We start from the raw sequence: 20062 nt of genomic DNA, 5'->3' as shown, positions 1-20062 counted from the left end.
AATTTTTAATTCCAGCTATTTTATGTTTTTAAAGATATGTCAGACTTCAAATGAGTCAGATACGCATTTTAGTTATGTTGTTAAATAAACAATAAAATCTAATTTATGCATTAAATCCAGTGACATGCAGTTAGTTTATTTCGGCAATGAAATTGAATGCATTGCAACATAGTTACAGCCTATGATAGAGCACTAAATTGATAAAACATGCATATTTGCCTGAAGTAATACCGTTTCTTTATACTTTTTTGTGCAGCATGATTAGCATTAATTGATTCGCAAGACTACTCAAAAAAAAATTTGTTCTGCAAACCAAAACGTTTTCCTTTTTTTACACAAAAAATATATGAACGAAAAATACAATAAAAGGCATGCAATGTGATTATTGACATTTCTTGTTTATTCATTCATCCCAGCGCATGGTACTTCGCATTCAGGACTATTGCAGATGAGTGCGCTGCACACAACTTGCACCTAAAATCGAAAAGTTAAAAATTTTTGGTCTTTGGATAAATTTATATTTGTAACACATTTCTATTCTATATAGGTGACTTTCTACCCCAACACCACGACTTATTTTATAGATATAAATGTAACAGACGGTCCGACACCATTTGCGACTAGTGTACACTGTTTTTCAACACATTTATCAGCTTGGCTTAAAAATCTGGTGCAGATATACACACAGTGAGCACAAGAGTGATTATAGCATTTAAAATGTTATACAAAGCAGCTAACTTTTTAATGTACAACCAAGTAAAGACATATATTTTACTTAATTTTAAATTCACCATAATGCCTCTTGGCAAAATGTAACGTTATTTGTTAAGTTGGCTGTACACAGTATCCGGAATTCGTCCGTTTTGTCTGGATTTTGATGCCGCATGCGGAACTCGGTAATGAGTTTGCATACGACTTCGCAGGTAATTTCGCATGCCGGATACTGTGTACAGCCACCTTTACATGGCATATCTACAGAATAATGAACATTTTATATATTATTACATCTACATGTAAACAAAATTGCTCTCTGTCTCAACCAATTGAAACCATGCTTACATCATTCTCCCGTTTAAAAGTCGCAGCTTCAAAACTGAACAAAGTTTTCGGAACATTTCTTTGAAACAAAGTACCCTGCTGCTGGTTCATTAAAAGCAGCTCCATCCTTACTGTTTCATCCCTTTTGCAGCTGTACAATAACATGTTTAAACTAGTAAATAGACTTGACAAAGAGGTTGCGCTTGTTCTAGACAGAGGCAGAGGATATGGGTTCAAGGCTCAAGGCTCAAGGCTGCAACTATTGTGGCAGTTCATTTGGCACACAGTGGTTAGTGCACCTGCCTCTAAGCCTATAGGTCATAAGTTTGGGAACTGCCACCATTTTTTGTATGTGTGTCTGTGGGTAAGACATTTACCAACAATTGCTCCAATCAACTGATTGCTTATTGGTTCTTTAAACTGTCGGCAATGCACTAAAAAAAAATTACTAACGAAGTTACATACATGGTAATTTTTAACAGGTACGAGGAGTATGAAACAGAACACCTATGTTATAACAACTATCACTGCCCTGCCACGCGAGGATAAATAGGTTACATTCATTCAATTTATACTTTTATAAATGCGAAAATGTTGCATTAGGTTGTTCGGCGCCATGGCAAATAATTACGGCGCCTAAAAAACTGTGTCACCCACAAAGTTACATAGGTGGTAACTTGCTGGCACGAGGTGATGAAACCAGGAGGATAAATAAGCTACATGCATTAAAAAAATACGCGTCTGACTGAGATGCTGTGTCGCGGCACCGGTCGGACAAAGGACTAAAATGGGCTTTTCCGGTGTTGAGATAATGGGCCAAATCTGGCCTAAATCCTAGGTCCCTGACAGGGACCTCACCCATAAACAAAAAATACATGCATTTATTTGTTTATTAAATTATAAATTTGAAAATATAGCATTAAGTTTTGTAACAACAATATAGCATACCCATCTTCAAAGAGATAATACTTGTTGTTGTAAGTTGTAGTGTTAGTTAGTAGATAACAGGTGACAGGGTAAATCTGCATTGTCAAGATGGCAGTCGTGCTGTAACTTGGGTCACCAGACAGCTGTTATTTAAAAAAAGAAAATGTAACAACTATCAAATAAGTAGCACCATATGTTGGTATATTAGTTACTTTTTTGTTAGAAAACAATTTTCCTTTAGTTACACAACAAAATAAAGACAAATTGTGCATGAACGAGGTGTATGAAACAAAACACCTGTGTTATAACGACTGTTGTTTTTCCAACCAAGCAAGTTACTTTTATTTATTCTATTTAGGTTACGTTTATGGATTACTTACCAAAACGTAAATTCTTGTGTCCAGTTTGAACTCGGTAATAGGTGCAAGTGTGGTGCCGTGAGTAAGAAAAGTATTTGGTTGAACCCTAATAACAAATTATAGATTTGCTTAGAAATATAAATTGTACGTCATTTAAATAAAACAATGGGAAAATCTGTACATTATAAATCTTTTTTATACAAACAATTTAAAAGAATTATTGTTAGAAATAGTGAATGAATAAAATTTATTTCTCTCGCCGGTCACCATAGGAAGAACGCGAAAGTTGACAAAAGCAAAAAGACGGGTAGTAACGGTAAAACAACAGTTGTTAAAACACGCTTATTGATAAAAAAAAAGAAATAATGTTTTGGAAAAAATCCGTAACCGTTACACCTTACAGACGATGCAATGTAAAAATTAAACAGATAACAATAAGTATAGATATTAAAGTTTAGTGATAACTAATGAGTTGAATTTGAACACATCTTATAACAAAGATAAATGAATCCAGGATACATAGTACCTGTTAACCCAACTTCTGATATGCAACCATATTAAACATTGTAAAACCATTAAAATAAACGACAAAAAAAAATCAAAAATTTTGCTCTGAAAAAAGGTAAAAAAAAGCAAAAAAAATTTACTCTGAAAAAAAAGGTTAAAAAATTTGAGTACTTTACCCCCAGTACGACACACTAATCTGAATCGGAATATTTGATTTGGACTTTAACTCCAGTGATTCTTCAATGTCCATAATGTTGCTAGTTAATACGCCACCATTAGACTTGACCAGTAATGGAGAACTACATTCTAGCTTGAGCTGTATGGTAGATGGTTTAGTTAAAACTCTTCTTGTTGTTGCGACCAGGTAACAGGTGCATAGCATTTATTTTATTCGGTGCACATTTTCAAAAACTTTTAAATTTTTCTGCTGATTTTTTCGAGTTATTTTATTCAGACAGCACTCGCAAACATTTTTAATTTTGAAATAAAGCTTCCTTATGGCTTTTGTGAGCAGACATTCACACTTTAAAGAAAAAAACAGAGTGTTTTTTTTTCGGGATGGTTAGAAAACTTGGGTGAAAATATTACAAAATTTTGATGCAGTAAATTAAAAAATTATTTTAATGGTGAAAATTGGCTGCATTTGTAAGTAGATATTCTGTATTCTAGTTGGTAATTTAGTTAAGATTCTGCTGGTATTGCTACCAGGCATAATGTAATATTAGAAAAAGTAAAAAGAAAACGTTAATTTTGTTTTTTGCCATCCGTTAAGACATTTTCAGGACAATTTGGGTAAATTCTATTTTCTGTTATGGGTAGACATGACACACACAAATAAATTATTAACTTTTTAAATGCCATACCAAAGATCATCTGAATTAAAACAACAAAGAGAATAGAATTAGCTGCATTATGACATCATTTAAAACATAAATGGGTAAAAACTACTTAAAGAAAAGTTTCGTTTTAAAATACCTCAAATTGGCCGTACTCTCTTGTTACCAGTGAGTCTGTAGTTTGATCATGTGACTGCAGTGAGCCGTATCGCAGGTGGTTTAGATAGTAGATGGTGTTGTTTACTATCTGTGACAATGTGTAAAAGTGCGATTTATTATAACTTATCTGGCAATTGTTCGCTTTGTGATCTTAAAAGACTGACGTTTCATCTGCCATATGGTGAAGCATTATGTCTATTATTTCTGACAAAATATATGTATGAATGGCATTATTCATCAAGTGATAGGGCTTATTGGCAGAATTAATGGGAAGAATGTATAAATGAATGTAACTTGCTTTATCTTTGCATGGTGGGGCAACGGAAGTCGTTATACCATTCGTGTTCTGTTTCATACACCTCGTGCCAGCTTGAGTTACCAAGCATGTTACTTTGTAGGGGAGACCGGGGATACTTCGGACGCGGGGATACTTCGGACCATGTACATGACGTCACAATAGAGCATTGTGATATCATTATTAACAAATCTTATTGTTTCCATTACAAAGCAGCATAATGTTTGGGGGCATGCACAGTTCAACCGATTAGTTAAAATAAAAAAAGTTAGTTTAACAGAAATATCTACTTTTTAAGTTTTTGGTTGTAAGGGTATAGTTTGGTTACTGATAGCCGAAATTAATTATTTTGCGGTGGAAGTCGTAGTTTAGAAGCAACACTTCAATAAGCAAACGTAGATTTTGAGCAGGAGGTAAACAGGCGGCTATGTTTTTGCTTTTTTTATGTCACCATGTGTCTGGGGATACGTCGGACAACATGCCCGGGTTGGTAAGGTGTATTATGTTGTATGCTCACAATAGTTTTAGATCATAAAAAATAGTAAGAACGTTTAAAAGAAAGACGACATCAGGAGAGTATCAAGCGACTGAATGAAAAAAAGCTATTTTCCAGTTATTGAAGATGATACTCGTACAGACAGGGGACTATTAAGGATTAAGATTTCTCATCAACCTTTCCTGTTTTAATATGCGCTTAAGTACCAGCTTAGCCTAGTCGATTTATATATTAGATGATTCATTATTATTTCGTTTGTCGTTTTTACCAACGGTGTCGAATAAAACCAAAAAACGTATACTGTCCGAGGTGACCCCGGACATGTCCGATGTTACCCCGGTACCGGGGCAACACCGGACACTTGAGAGCCTTCGGAATTTGACCTTTTTCATGCATTTCTAGTTTTCTTTGGCATGCGACTCTCCTACCCTTTTTCGGCAAAGGATCACCCTTTACAACAAACTAACATTTAAATTCATGTGACGCATATAAAAAAAATTATTAGCAATTTTCAAAAAAACGTCCGAACCATCCCCGGTCTCCCCTAAGTGATGGTTTTTCATTTTTTTATCTTTGGCTGATAGTTTGGACAACCCATTAGTGACCAATGGATTGAAGGCATTGAGGTTAAGTGTCTTGCAGAAGGACACATATGCCTACAATAGTAGCAGCGACATAGCTAACAGTCCAATATTTTACCTTCAGTTGAGTACCGCAGGAATCAAATGGAATGGTACACGGTGTAGGGGTGGCAGGTGTGGTCCTGGAGCTGTAGCCAGTATATCTATATCTGTGTTGGCGTACAGGCTGCCCTGGCACAACAGGAAACCTGCATGTGCACTGCTGGGAGGGAAGGGGGGATATTGTTTCAAGTGTTTGCGATCGAATTTCTTTTGGGAGACGAGAGTGGTCACAAGAAACTTGGATGGCAGATGATGTGCATGTCACTGAACAAACTGGCGCTGTGGGGGGGAGTGTGAAAGTTATTTGTTGGTGAGGGGGTGTAAAAGATTGTTAGTGTTTTTGGCTAAGCAAATTTGGTGCAAGAAAATTTTGCATTTTTATACTATTTCAAAAGATAAAGCATTGCTTGTAGTTAATGGGAAACACTTAGATTATAGCAACACATATGGTAAATGCAGCTTCGTTGATGTAAATAACGAAAAGTTACCAATGTATATTTCACAGTTGCGACCAGCAAAGTTAGGTGGGCAGTTACACCTATAGTTTCTACCATGCTTAAGTTGTTGACAAGTTCCTCTGTTTTGACATGGCTGTAATAAAAATGTGTTTATATATTTCATGATAATATTACAACCGTGGTTCTTAAACCATTTCTACCCACATACCATTTTTATTTCATAGGCTCACAAATCTTGCGTGCCACTCATTCCAAAAAGGAATCCTTTTATTTCATTTAATGTTTATTTATTTGTTTATTTAATAAACCTAATTAAGTTGCTTATCCCCTAAAAGACCCATTAGATCATAACGACTGTTTAATAAGTTGAATAAGCTTAAACATAAAAGAGACAGGTAAAATTTTACATAAGAAAAGTATACGGTTAATGTTTTTCTAATCTACACACAACATCCCTAACAAATTAGGTTTCATACATTTTCATATGAACAGTAAGCTCTCATTTCGCAGTTTTTTCCCACGAAACCAATATGGCAGCGACACTGATACCCTATGTCCATGTCACGACATCTTCCGCGTCCTTGACATGGGTTTGATTGGCACTCATCGACGCGATCTGAAAATCATATTTAAAACAAAAAAATATACTCTATTTGTCTTCTTGAAACTTAACATATTATTTAAAGAACTTAGAGAAGGGAATTATCAGCAAAATGACATTCGTTGAAAATTATATGGGTAAAATGTTTAAAAAGAGAGTTTCAGTAAAAAGCTTCAAATGTTCTTTGTTTAATACCGTATGGGACAAGAAAATAGAATGAAAAGGTGTTTCATCTCTCCCACCCCAATATATTATACATGTGTCTCACCTTCTGGTAAAATACACTTGGCTGACTTTTTCCCAACAGGAGTAACACACCGACAAACAACTAGACCAGATCTAAAAACACAATGAATAGACTGTTCTCCACAATCCTATAATATAAATAAGTTTAAACATTTGCAGAAACTATGAAAATTAAAAAGGTACAATAATCGAGAGGAAAAGTAATTTAATGTTTAGTTTAATATAGGCTGTCAGACAAGATTTAGTAACTCTGCCACTTTTGGTGCAGTGGTTAGAACCTTCACAACTTAACTAGAAGTATAACAGGTTCTTGCTAATACAATAGATATGTGAAAGAACAATATACTTAGCAGCAGTTGGTGCAGAAATTAGTATTAAATATGAATGAATGAATGTAGCTTGCTTTATTCTCGCGTGCCAGTGTTCTGTTTCATACACCTTGTGCCAGCTTACGAGTTACCAAGTATGTTACTTTGCAGGGGATTATTTTATAAGGTTTTTTTTGTAGTTGATAATTTGGACAACCCATTAGTGACCACTGGGTTGGAGCAATTGCTGTTAAGTGTCTTGCCCAAGGACACATACGCACACAATGGTAGCAGCGAAGAGCCTTGAATTTGAACCCACTACCTCTAGGTTTGAGGCATGGAAAGTTACATAAGTTACACCAAGTGTATGGAACAGAAACCTCGTTTTATAAAATGACTGTCATTTTTCCACCATGAGAGAATAAAGCAAATTACACTCATTCACTAAATCCAGAACATAAACCATTCGTAAATGTAAAGTGTAGTGTAGTCTATTTGGCCAAATCTGGCTTATATCCCAGGTCCTCAAAAAAGACCTCAACCGTATAGAATAAAAGGAATCATTAGTATATATATATATATATAAAACTTACTTGTGGAGTGTAGCAATGAATTTCACATGACTTCCCAGTATATAAGCCTACGCAATCACACATAGGAGAGCCAGTAGTCATATTAGTGGTGCAAATGCCTCCATTAGAGCAGGGCCCTTTAATGCATGCGTCCAATACCTCACATGTTCTCCCTAAATAACCTAAAGCAATTTTTTTTAACATAACAAGTTTGGGTGCATAAATGCTGCATTTTTCAGTAATTTTTAACACACCTAATAAAATTGTATTCCAGCCTATACGGTTAAAACTAAATCGTATTCAATTTTATACCAAAACGTTTTCAATAAAGAAAGTTGCATTATGTAAATGGGCTGTAGTGCTAGTATTAAAACAGGAAACTTGATAGTAAAAAAGATTCTTCAGAATGTTTCAGAGTCCTTTAGAATGTTTTAGTTAGGTTGTTTTATTTGCTAATACAACATTACAATAAAAATAGCTTTATTTGTTTATTCGATTGTGGTGGACAGGATATAGCGACAAAATATAGTTTGATATATATAATAGAAATAAGGAATTTTTTTTGTCTCTTCGATTACGGTAGCAAAGACTAAAAAATGGTTAAAACAAAAATACAGGATGTAGCGACAAAACAACAGTTGTTAAAACACGTTTCAATAAAACATGCTACCTTCATTGCAGGTACAGTTGTAGCCATTATCAAGTCTAATACAGGTACCATTATTAGCGCAGGGATTAGATGCACAGTGATCCACAAACTGACAAACTGAGCCGTAATATTGAACATTACAATCACAAGCTCTTCTGTAGGAAACGAAATCAACAATAATATTAAATTATTGAACAAATATATTAAAAGAAATCAAAATGATAATAAAGTGTGGCGGCGTGGCAAAGTGGTTGGCACACCTGCTTCTAAACCAGAGGTAATGGGTTCAAGTCTTGTCGCTGCTATCATTGTGGGCGTATGTGTCCTTGGGCAAAACACTTAATGGCAATTGTTCCAACCCTGTGGTCACTAATGGGTTGTCCAATTTGTTAACCATATATAAAAAATGAGAAACCCCCAAAAAATAATCACTCACAAAGTTACATACATGGTAACTCATAAGCTGGCACGAGGAGTATGAACACTCGCCTATAAAAAATGTTGTTTAAGTGCTAAATCGAATGAGTGTAATCTATTTATCATTGCATGACATGGCAACAACAGTCATTATAATACAGTTATTATAGCACAGTCATTATAGCAGGAGTGTTTTGTTTCATACACCTAGTGCCAGCACTTACCACATTTGTAACTTTGTGGTAATTATATTATTTTTTAGATTGTTTACGTATGATTGGCAATTTAGACAACCCATAAGGGACTACTGGATTGAATGAATGTAACTCGCTTAATTCCTCCGTGGCGGGACAACGACAGTTTAACAGTTTGGAAAGCACCATGAAGCAGCAAAAACTTTTCACACGGGAAAATTGGAACCGAACTAATTCAGTACAGTCAAGGGAATTAAAATTCACCATAAAAACCTATGGAGTTTAATCTCTTGAGCATTGATAAAATGTGGTATAATTTGCATAAGATGCAACATTTAATACAACTAGGGTTGGTGAGGCATTTTTAAAATTAAGTGAGTTTTAACTTGTAAAAAAAAACATTAAAAAACATGGTATGTGCATTTTACAAGTTAATACATTCACAGTTACATTTATTTAAACACCGGTCAATTTTAGGTTTAATGAACATTATAGCTCGTAAGCTGGCACGAGGTGTTAAACCCTTGTGATAACGACTGTCGTTTTCCGGCCACGCGAGGATAAAGTAAGTTACATTCATTCATTATTATTGATTGGATTTCAATTGTAATTAAATGTTAAATGTAACTTACTTTATCCTTGCGTGGCCGGAAAACGACAGACGTTATAACACAGGTGTTCTGTTTCATACACCTTGTGGCAGGTTACGAGTTACCGAGTATTTTATTTGTGGGTGAATTTTTGGGGGGATTTTTTATTTTTTATTATGTGTGGCTGATAATTTAGATAAGCAATTGTCTTTGAGTGTCTTGCCAAGGACACATACGCCCACAGTGGTAGCATCAAAGAGCCTTGAACCCATCACCTATAGGTTAGAGGCAGGTGCACTAACCAACTGTGCTATGGCGCCAAAGATTATACAAAATATAGTAAACTTACATGTCAGGTGAAGGTGAATAGCATCTACCATTGTGTAAACATGGGTTGAATAAACTGCAAGGGTCAGGAGTCGTGGCATTAATTGCTAAAATAAAATAATAGCATTGAAAACATGCAAAATTTGATTAATATAAATAATTGCATTATGGTAAGTTAACATCCTGACGTGGCAGGGCAAATATAGTTGTTAACTAAAAGGTGTTTTATTTTGCCTGTTAACTAGTTAACAAGTATGTAACTTATTCGGTGGTTATTTTAGGAGTTTTATTTTTATGTATGGCTGACAATTTAGACAACCCATACAATGCTACTGGGTTGGTGCAATTGTTGATAGATGTCTTGCACAACCACAAGGGCACATACAACCACAATCAGTGGCGCAGCCAGAATAATAATAGTTTGATCAAAAAATTTTCGAAAATATTTGTTTAAATTTTTTTTAATTAATTTTTTTTTTTATCTAAAAAAGGTTGGGTCGCGACACCCTAAAACCACTGACTGCGCCACTGACCACATTGGTAGTGGTACCAGTGTCAAGCTTTAAACCTGAAACCTTGTGACTTGAGGCAGGCCTACCTACTTGTACAAATTTAATTTTATGGCACTATTGATTGGTGCGCCTGCTTCTAACACAGAGGTTATAGGTTTCAAGGTTCATTGCTGCTACCATTTTTGCTTGTATGTGGGCAGACACTAAAATGCAATTGCTCCAACCAAATGGTAACTAATGGGTTGTATATTGTCAGCCATACCAAAGAAACAATAATCCACAAAATTACACACATGGTAAAAAATAGGCTGACACGAGGTGTATGAAACAAAACACGTAGTATAACGACTGTCATGTTCCTTTTAAAACATGACCAATTGCGTTTCAATATAATAACGAAAAAACAGTGATATAAATTATTTTCGCCGCTCCAATGTTAGTACTTACCGTTAGCATTTATTTGCACTGCTCCAAACATAGCAATACCAAAAACAAGTTTGAAATACATTTTATTGTAAGCTGCATACACTATTAAGAATTTGAATTTAATCGATAAATATAAAGTTTTAACTCTACAGATGAATATTAAAATGTATATGCAAATGCAAGCATTTTAATTTCCTATTGCTAAACAAAATTTATGGTATAACATAAGTGGAGCTTAAAAGTTCAGCTAAAATGTGACAATTACGCGGCATTTGTTAAATTATATAGCAGGCCTTTAGGGAATACAATCTTACCTTTTTTGGCGTTAATAATCAAATAATTCGGTACAAATTGCAAACGTGCAGAAGTTTTGCAAAGGCTGCAATACAACAGCACGTGCGTTGTGTTTGTTTTGATGCTTTGGCGACATGTAGCGGTTGTATTTAGCCGACCTTGCAATACTTGACAACGAAAGGCGAGAGTAAAAGGCGTTTTAGGAGGCCATTCAGCGGAACGAGGTAGTTGTGTCGTACAGAAAAGCAATTGCTGCAGTGTAGTTTACGTTCTGTTAGAAATATAGAGGAAGGACGTAAATTGTCACACTAGTGTTTCGCCGCTTTGTCGTATGTGTGTGTTGTTGTAATACAGCGAAACTTTTAACGCAGTTTGTTTGATACAGAAACGTTTATTTACACTACGCTCTCCCGTACAATGTAATTGTAGCCTGTATATTATAAAGCCAGCTGTTACTCAACGTCACCTGGATTACGTTGACTTGGTTCCGCGAAAACCGATCACTCTTCACTATTTGTGCATTATTTGACGCTAAATGCCCGTCGAAAGCAGACGGACGGACTCTGGCTTTACAGACGAGGATAACTTAGATGGTGGTAAGCTTTCTGATTTTGTATTATTAAAAATTGCTAGAAAACGATATATATATTTATATATTTTTAGGTATATATAATTTAAATTATATAGTTTTACATGCCTACTTAGTCCAAATCCCCCAAAAATGAAACACAAATATAGTTGGCAGTGGTAAAATCTCAATCTATTTATAATATATATATATATATCTAAGTTGTATGTTTTATGAGTTTTAATCATAATTTTTTAGAATTTGAAAACTCAAACGAAGAGGTTTTTAACTTTATGAATCCTAACGAAAAAGGTGTGGATGACGCTCCATCAGTGAGTGATGTATCGTCCACCACAGAAAGTGATGGCACAAGACCTCAATCTGTAGGAGATCGAATACAAACAGTCGTCAAAGCAAGGTAACTTAGTTAATGAATGTGTTCGAGGCCGTAGCAAAGTTAACTCGCCTGCCTCTAACCCAAAGGTAATGGTTTCAAGGCTCGTTGCTGCTACCATTGTATTGTGGGCCTATGTGTCCTTGGGCAAGACATTTAACGGCAATTGCTTTAACCCAGTGGTCACTAATGGGTCAAAATACCAGCGATCCTTTAAAAAATCACACCAAAGAAGAACAATAATCACCCCTGAAGTAACATACATGGTAACCTGTAAGCTAACATAAGTTGTATGAAACAGAACACCTGTGTTTAACGACTGTTGTTTTCCTGCCACTGGAGGATAAAGCGAGTTACATTAGTCAATGTTACTTGTTTTAACATTACATAGAGGTATGGGACGGTGCAGTGCAGGTTGCCATTGTCCATTGACCACCTGCTCAGTATTGTCCTAGTATTGCATTGTTATGTTGTGGGTCACAGGAAACTCGCAAAAACCTCAAAGGTTGCACCAACTGTTATCGTTACACCACACGATTGTTTAACATGCAATCTTTATGCATTCAGTAAGAGTTGGATAAACTATAATAGTAAATCTGTACTGGAAGCATAGTCAACCGCTACAAATTATATGTAGCTTGTTTCTTTATAGCATTGAAGGGCAATGACAGTTGCTATAACAAAAATGTTCCGTTTCATACACCTCTTACTCGCTTAAAAGTTTCTCATGTGTTTTACTTTGTTGGTGATTTTGTTTTTGGATATAAGTATGAAAGTAAGGCATACATATATGTGAAGTAGCTTCTGTATTACCTATCACATTTGTGGCACTCCTAATGTTACCCTATGGTTCTAACATTATATACTTGTTGTTGCCAGGATTGACAACACAATTGCATTGGTAAAACTGGGGGTCACAAGATTTTTCATTGCAGTGTTTATCTGGTTGCTTGGATATTTCAATTTCAGCATATTATGGATTGTGATTGGTAAGTCATTGTTTAACTTTATATAGTAGGGTGGGGGAAGATAGGACCTTTAGCACTTAATATCCAAATATCCTGATCGTGTTTTAACCAATTAACAACGGTCTATGGGAGTCGTGGGGATATAGTTTTATAATTCATTGAATGTTCTTTGTTTACTACTAAATGAGACGAGAAAATAGAGTTGAAAGGTGTCCCATCTTCCCCCACACTACTCTACTTATGTGTATTAACCAGGTTTGGTGCTTCGAGTGGTCAGTGGTTACATTAAAATGGGAAAAGAAAGTGAAATTTGTATAGCATTATATTATTATTTATAACTATATATATTATGTAGCCTACACATTTATTTTTTATAAACATTTGAAAAAAATGGCTTTTTGTATTAATTTACCATGTCATTTTTTTTTTGTTTACTGATACATTTTGTCCCCCTGCTTGTTATATTATTTGTATGCGCCATAACACAATAGTAAGCGCAGGTGCCTTTACCCAAGAATCCAAGATAGTTTGGGTTCAAGGCTTGTTGCTGCTACCATATACCCTATATTTCCATGTAAACTTTTACCAGCAATTGCTCAAAATCAGTGGTCTCTTATGGGTTGTCTAAAATGTTTTCTATGTATTTACGAAATTTATTTCGCCTAAATGGCATCGTCAGTCTCTTATTCAAATTAACCAAACTAATACTCCATGTTAAATCTTTTTTTTTTTAAATTTTTTTAAATTGTATCATTCATTATTTAGGTGTCTGGCTAGCCATAGACATAAGTGAACGCATGAGAAAGCAAAAACAACTAACTGAGGTATGTTATGTGTTAATTTACATTATGCTGTGTAATACCACAACCTACATGTTTTATTATATATATACACTATCTTGTGATTGTATACTGATATACTATCCTTTTAAAATATATATATATATAGACATGCTATATACATGTATTGTAATTTACTCCTATTCTTCTTAAATTAAATTGCATAGCCAATGTTTGTCGCTGATAACAGATATATATTATATATATACAACTTATTTTTTGTATTCTGTGAAAAAGACAGTGAGTTTTATTTTATTATATTAATAAGCTGGTGTTTTCAGACTGAAAAATCAATACTTAAAACCAAATAGCAAAAAGATTGGTTCCATTTAAAACTGATTAGCCAATGATGCAACAGTAACACTAGGTAGAAATTTCCATTTTGGATTTACCACATAACTGAGTACCTAACTTTTACCTGGAGTATTCAGACATTACTTATGTGTCGTAAATTACCCAGAATAATTAGAACTACACTACTGCAGGTGCTTAAAAATACGACAGAAAGTCCGACCAAATTCATTGAAACTCTAAAGGAGCTTTACAGATCGAGAGATGGTCATTTACCATCATGGGTGGGTTTATTATTTAAGACAGTTACTAATTGATTAGCATAAACATATGATACTGTATGTGTGTTTGTTTTTGTTGTTATGTGTTATTATTGGGTAGGCGTAGTAAAACAAAACTTTAACGGGCTTGTCCACAATGCTGGGTCCCGACACTGGTTGCATGATAAAACCTAAATGGGTTTCACGGTTGTTGGGGTAAAGGGCCAATTTCGCCTAAACCCTATTTCCTTGACAAGATCTCACCCATAAAGAATAAAAAATAAAAACATCTTGGGCAAACCTGCTTTGTTCTATAGCAGATATAATAAACTGACTATTAATGCCAAACCTCAATCAAAATTTCTAAATATACATTGTAAAGTAAATTATTTTTATAAAAACAACAAAAACAATGGCATACACAAACTCAAAGCCAGGTTTAACATAAATATGACGTAGGTTGTTCTTTCAAAGAACTTGTTCTTATCTAACGTCAGCACATATACTGTTTATCCTTTAATCGCATACAAACAGATTACATACAGTAGTAAAAGTCTGCATAAGCCATTTGCTTTAACCACTGCTGACAGTGCTCTTTAGGCCAATTGAATAGGTCTGTCACATTGTGTATTTGTATAGACTTATATGTAGGGAATCAATAGGCAATATATATATACAATATATGTTTATTGCTCTTTGTACATTAGCCCACCACATAGGCCTATCCTAATGTGGAATTATATCATTTTATATGTTAGAAATGTAATAGGCAATATGGGCTATACAAAACATGTTAATGGGTCTTTGTACAGTAGCCTATTAAAAATGCCTGTCACATTGTGCAATTCATGTTGTATTAATTTGTATGTTAGAAATTAAATAGGCAAAGGCAATACAAAATATGATTATTGCTTTCTGTACAGTATTTCTATTGAATCAGCTTGCCATGTTGTGTAATGGAATAAACTTTAAACTTATATCAATAGGCAAAACAAACAAAATATGTTTTATGTGTTAAACATGCTGTTGCATAGGTTGTAAACAACTTCTGGGGTAGTGAGTTTTGCATGCAACAGTAAAACTGGGTAGAATTACGTGGGCGTAAAAATACCAGAGATAGCACAATAATAAGCACACTGTGTTTTCTCTATTGACATAGCATGGGGTTTTTCACTTTCACGACATTTTTTATTTGACTTTGATTTGATTTAATTTAAGTGTATCTTAAAATTAACTTTTAATAGTAACACCTAAAAAATAGGTTAAATACATTATTTATATAAAATATAAATTTATAGTAGGGTGGTGGAAGATAGGACACCATAAGTACATTATATTTAAATATCCTGATTGTGTTTCAAAAAATTCCAACATTCCATGGAAACTGTGAAAGTATAGTTTTATATTTCTTTAAATGTTCTTTGTTTACTACCAAAATACTGGAAAATAGAATATAAAGGTGTCCCATTTACCCCCGTCCCACTAAATTAAATATATGTGTATATACATATATAAACTAATTGATATAAATTATATATGTATATATAAATATATGCTATTTTGAATTTATATAATATACATTATATTATTTTGTAAATACATTTCGTATAATAATAAATCCTTTTTACCATGTACATAATAAAACTGCAATCTTGATTTTAATTTAAAAGATTGAAACACAATGTCACACAAAGATACAATAAGATAGAAGTAGAATAATACACCAATTAGTCTAGCGAGAATAAAGGGCATGAGGATTAAGCCATAGTTTGTTAAGAGCTTTAACCTTAGCAATGACATTGCCAATACATATGTATTGATTAGTTATAAGTTATAACACCTTTTATAAACCATTGCTACTTATGTACTTAACCTATTGATTATATAATAACCTCTAATACATGTATACTCACAAATGAGTTGTATGGATATTGATTAAACGTATATTAAACATTGTTTGTATCCTTGGTATCATTTTTAATAACCACATATTTATTATATAAATATATATATTTATCACCTATATTAAATGTCAATTTTAATAAGTAAATATTCCCATGAGATAATTCCCAATTATATTTCTAAATGGTTTGGTTCAAGCATCTTATGCTGTGTTTACATTGGCATTATCTATTCTCCTTTATTCGTTTTCCAAAGGCAAATACAGAAACACTTAAATAAACACTTTGTATGTTCACCAATATTGAGGTATTGTAAAATGGTTTAAGAAATCTATATGTTATAGTGTTATACATTAGTCACCACTTACTAATACTCTGTAATTTTTGCCAACCAAAGTATCCAGCATAAATTAAACATGCAAAACTTTGGTGATACAATATCTTAAAGACTTTATTTTGATTCAGTTTGTAAAAAATGTTGAAAACATGCAATATTAGACTACTTTTTATTGTAGTAATGTGATTAAACACGTTATTGTTCGTATAAATCATGGATGTCAGTGTTTTTTAAGCAAAATATGGAATGAATATGAAAATACAGTTAAATCCTTAACTGTCAAACAGTAGAAACTTCATTAGTTTTAATGCTTAATGTTATTTGCCAAAAATTGTCTACTCAATTACATAAAGCAAACACTGTTTAGGCCTCAACCTGAGGTGCTAAATCACATGATTTCACCCCTATTTTAAAATTTATTTCACTCCTAACTTAAAACTAGGATTTAGACTACCATTATACTCTAATGACTACTGTGCTACTATTGTCAGCCATTAAATTGCTATTTTCATTTTTTTTCAGATTTATTTTCCTGATGTAGAAAAGGCAGAATGGCTCAATAAGATAATACAACAAGTGTGGCCATACCTTACCAACTATGTAAAGAAAGTTATCTCAGATGAGGTACAATATATATTTTTTGTGGGAATATACCTAAAGATCTTAAAATCTCTCTACCTCAAAATAAGTTATATATATATATATATACTAAACAATATTTTTCAGGCAGTTGTTTAAACAATATTTTTCAGGCAGTTGTTTAAGGTTTTTTTGACTGAACATAATATTTCAAAAAAAGAATGTATTAGAAATGCATAAAAGATTAGAAACTCAATAAAAGTAATTTGCCACTGGCACTGCTCAATAAAACCTTAATTTGCGCACCGCAATAAATATGCTGAATTATGTTTTTATTTCTACAGGTACAGAGTTCAGTCCAGAACTCGTCAAGCCTTCTGTCAAGCTTTAGTTTTACGGACATCAACCTGGGCTGCAGAGCGCCTCGTGTGGCAGGAGTAAAGGTCTACGATGACTCGATTACTCGGAGAAATGAAGTTGTCATGGATATACAGATTGTGTAAGATTTTTTTACGATTTTATTTTTACTAATTTAACTTTGCGTGGAAGGCAACTATAGTCGTTTCAACACCGGTGTTCTGTAAAAATATTGTTTTTAGTGAATGAATATAACTTATTTATCCTCATGTGGCCGGTAACTATAGTCGTTATAACACGGTTGTCCTGTAAGAATAATGTTTCTAATGAAATTAGAAACCTATTTATCTACTTGTGACACTGGCAAGCATCTACAGGCGTTATAACATGATTGTCCGCGTTCACTTAGGAGTCACTAGATATGTACCTTTGTGGGGATTGAATATTGGTATTAGGTTTAAGTTAAATGTAATTTTAAAAGAGATTAAAAAATTAATAAACACAGAGAAACATGTAAGATTAAGGACTTGATTTTAACAAATAATAATAATGGGAAATTGGGAATCATAACAATTGATTTAAAACCTATTCTATTCTATGTGGGTAAGGTCCTTTTTAAGGACCCTGGATTAAGGCCAGACTTGGTACATTACCCCCAAAAAAGTGAAATCATTTTGGTACCTCAAAAATAAAATTGAAAAATGTTAAACTTAATGTAATTTTAATTTTGAAAAATGTTAAAATTATTCTTATTTAATAATTTTAAAAATTTTGCCTTATTTACTTGAAACTACAGATATGACAGCGAATGTAACTGTGGGGTGTCAGTGAACAGATTGCAAGCTGGTATATGTGATTTAAGGTTACGAGGTCTCCTACGTGTTGAGTTCCACCCTCTTATTGAGGACTTGCCACTTATTGGAGCTGTTTCTGTAGGATTTGTAAATGACCCAGTAAGTCTTTTGAGATTTATTTGATTTGTATTACAGAAAACAACAGTGTCTTTCTATTCTATGTGGGTAAGGTGCTTGTGGGTAAGGTGGACCTTGAATTTAGACTAAATTTGGCGTATTACCCCAAAGCAATGTCTTAAAACTTCTGTAATTGTGCCTAAACTGTAGTTTTGCAATGCTTTAAATTGTTTATTCTCTTTTCCAATCCCATTTGGTGGTAAACGAATCATATTTACAGAATTAGAACTGTTACCTAAGGACTCTAAAAGAGCTTTGTTAAAGGTTTAAAACACGATCAGGAAATTTGGAATTTAGGTGCTAACGGTATCCATCTTACCCCACCGTACTATTCTTAGAAATTTGGAAAGTAGATAAAAAAATGTCACATCTTTATCTTCAGTTCATCGATTTCAATCTCACTGATCTTGCCAACCTCTTTGATCTTCCGGGATTTAACTCCTTGCTCCGAGGAGCGATCTCTGACAGTGTGTGCGGGATGATGGTCCTCCCGGATAAATACGTCATAAAGTTGTGTCCGGACATCGATATAAGTCGACTTAGATTTCCCCTGCCACAGGTGACTAGTTCATCACCTATGTTTATAAAAGTAATTGTATGGGTAAAAAATGAAAAAAAGAAAAAAAAAGATAAAGTATTTAAGGGTAATGATTGTTGATAGTACATACCACTTTATTCCTATTCATGATTTTTTTCAGGGCGTGATTAGGATTCACGTGATTGAGGCTCGCAATTTGGAAGAAAAAGACAAAAAAGTTCTTGGCTTTGGAGGAGGTAGTGACCCCTATGTTACAGTACAAGGTATATTACTTATTTGTTAATTGTATTACACAGTAATAAAGTCACATTTTATTACACCTTGAAATAGGACCATGGAAGTCAATATATATTTTTTTAAAATATGGAGTGACACTGTTGAAATTCAGTTACACTTATATTTGTCAATGGCCTTTTTAATTAATGTGGTAAATGTACTGTAAATGAAATATACTTTGACTCTACTTGTATAGACATCTATCAGCAGGGTAAAAACTGTATTAAGGTGGCTGTACACAGTATCTGAATTCGCCCATTTTGTCTGTTTTTCTCTTGATTTCGTTGCCGCATGCGGAATTGGTAATGGGTTTGCATACGACTTCGCAAGCGAACTCGCATGTTGATACTGTGTACAGCCACCTTAAGGCATAAAACTGGTGCTAAAAATATGTCTCCAGACTCCACTGTTTCTAAATTTAGGGTGACATGTCACCCCAGGCACCCCTAACTAAATGGAGGGGTCTAATGTTAACCTTATATAGGGGGCCAGTGAATTTTTTTGAAAAATTACCTGATCAATTTTTGTCCCTAGCTGCACTATTGTAATTTAATATCCCATAAAATGTTGGCTCAAAATGAATGGTAGACTGTTTTAACGTTAATACTAGGGATGTGCTGGAGTTGAAAAAGCTCGGGTTCGCCGAGCGCCGAGCTTCAACGAAAAGCTCGGCACGAGCCCGAGCCCGAGCACCTATGACGTCATCAAGGAGAAAGGCGTACGAGAATGCGTTCCTATTCAGCCGAAAAGCGTCGCTAATCAAAATAATACAGAACACGTGGTTTGCGGTTAAAGACGCGTCTCGTTTCGTAATTTCTACTGTTGCAAAATGTAAAATTCATACAAAAAGTATTTAATTAAAAAAATATATAATTGTTACAGCCAGTGG

At 34.0% G+C, this 20062-nt stretch overlaps 2 protein-coding genes across 10 annotated transcripts in view; one reads left to right on the top strand and one right to left on the bottom strand.

Annotated features, from left to right (window-relative positions):
• Nucleotides 1-115: 115 nt before the first annotated feature.
• On the bottom strand, nt 116-10899 carry LOC149741416 (uncharacterized). The gene is made up of 14 exons (XM_089891889.1): nt 10622-10899; nt 9685-9769; nt 8156-8289; nt 7507-7667; nt 6628-6733; nt 6235-6374; nt 5789-5891; nt 5317-5579; nt 3807-3914; nt 3008-3147; nt 2346-2430; nt 1987-2108; nt 1060-1189; nt 116-474 (listed from the first exon to the last, which is right to left on the bottom strand). The coding sequence occupies exons 1-14, from the start codon at nt 10680-10682 to the stop codon at nt 400-402; spliced, it is 1713 nt and encodes a 570-aa protein (XP_089748015.1). The 5' UTR covers nt 10683-10899; the 3' UTR covers nt 116-399.
• Nucleotides 10900-11151: 252 nt separating this feature from the next.
• The window catches only part of LOC149741415 (extended synaptotagmin-2-like), a 25868-nt gene continuing 16957 nt past the window's right edge, over nt 11152-20062 (top strand). Inside the window, exons 1-10 of one of the 9 annotated variants that reach the window (XM_089891839.1) lie at nt 11152-11490; nt 11775-11880; nt 12736-12845; nt 13590-13648; nt 14149-14238; nt 16975-17076; nt 17376-17530; nt 18185-18341; nt 18742-18918; nt 19058-19160. In XM_089891839.1, coding sequence (XP_089747965.1) covers nt 11430-11490; nt 11775-11880; nt 12736-12845; nt 13590-13648; nt 14149-14238; nt 16975-17076; nt 17376-17530; nt 18185-18341; nt 18742-18918; nt 19058-19160 — 1120 coding nt within the window. In that variant the 5' untranslated portion in view covers nt 11152-11429. Of the gene's footprint in view, nt 11491-11720; nt 11881-12735; nt 12846-13589; nt 13649-14148; nt 14239-16974; nt 17077-17375; nt 17531-18184; nt 18342-18741; nt 18919-19057; nt 19161-20062 lie in introns of all 9 variants that reach the window. The other 8 variants (XM_089891811.1, XM_089891819.1, XM_089891827.1 and 5 more) reach the window with 8 other exon arrangements.

The sequence above is a fragment of the Ciona robusta genome, chromosome 1 (genome assembly GCF_009617815.1).
Source record: "Ciona robusta chromosome 1, ASM961781v2".
NCBI classification, from domain to species: Eukaryota; Metazoa; Chordata; class Ascidiacea; order Phlebobranchia; family Cionidae; genus Ciona; species Ciona robusta.
This window is presented reverse-complemented; position numbering and strand designations above follow the sequence as displayed.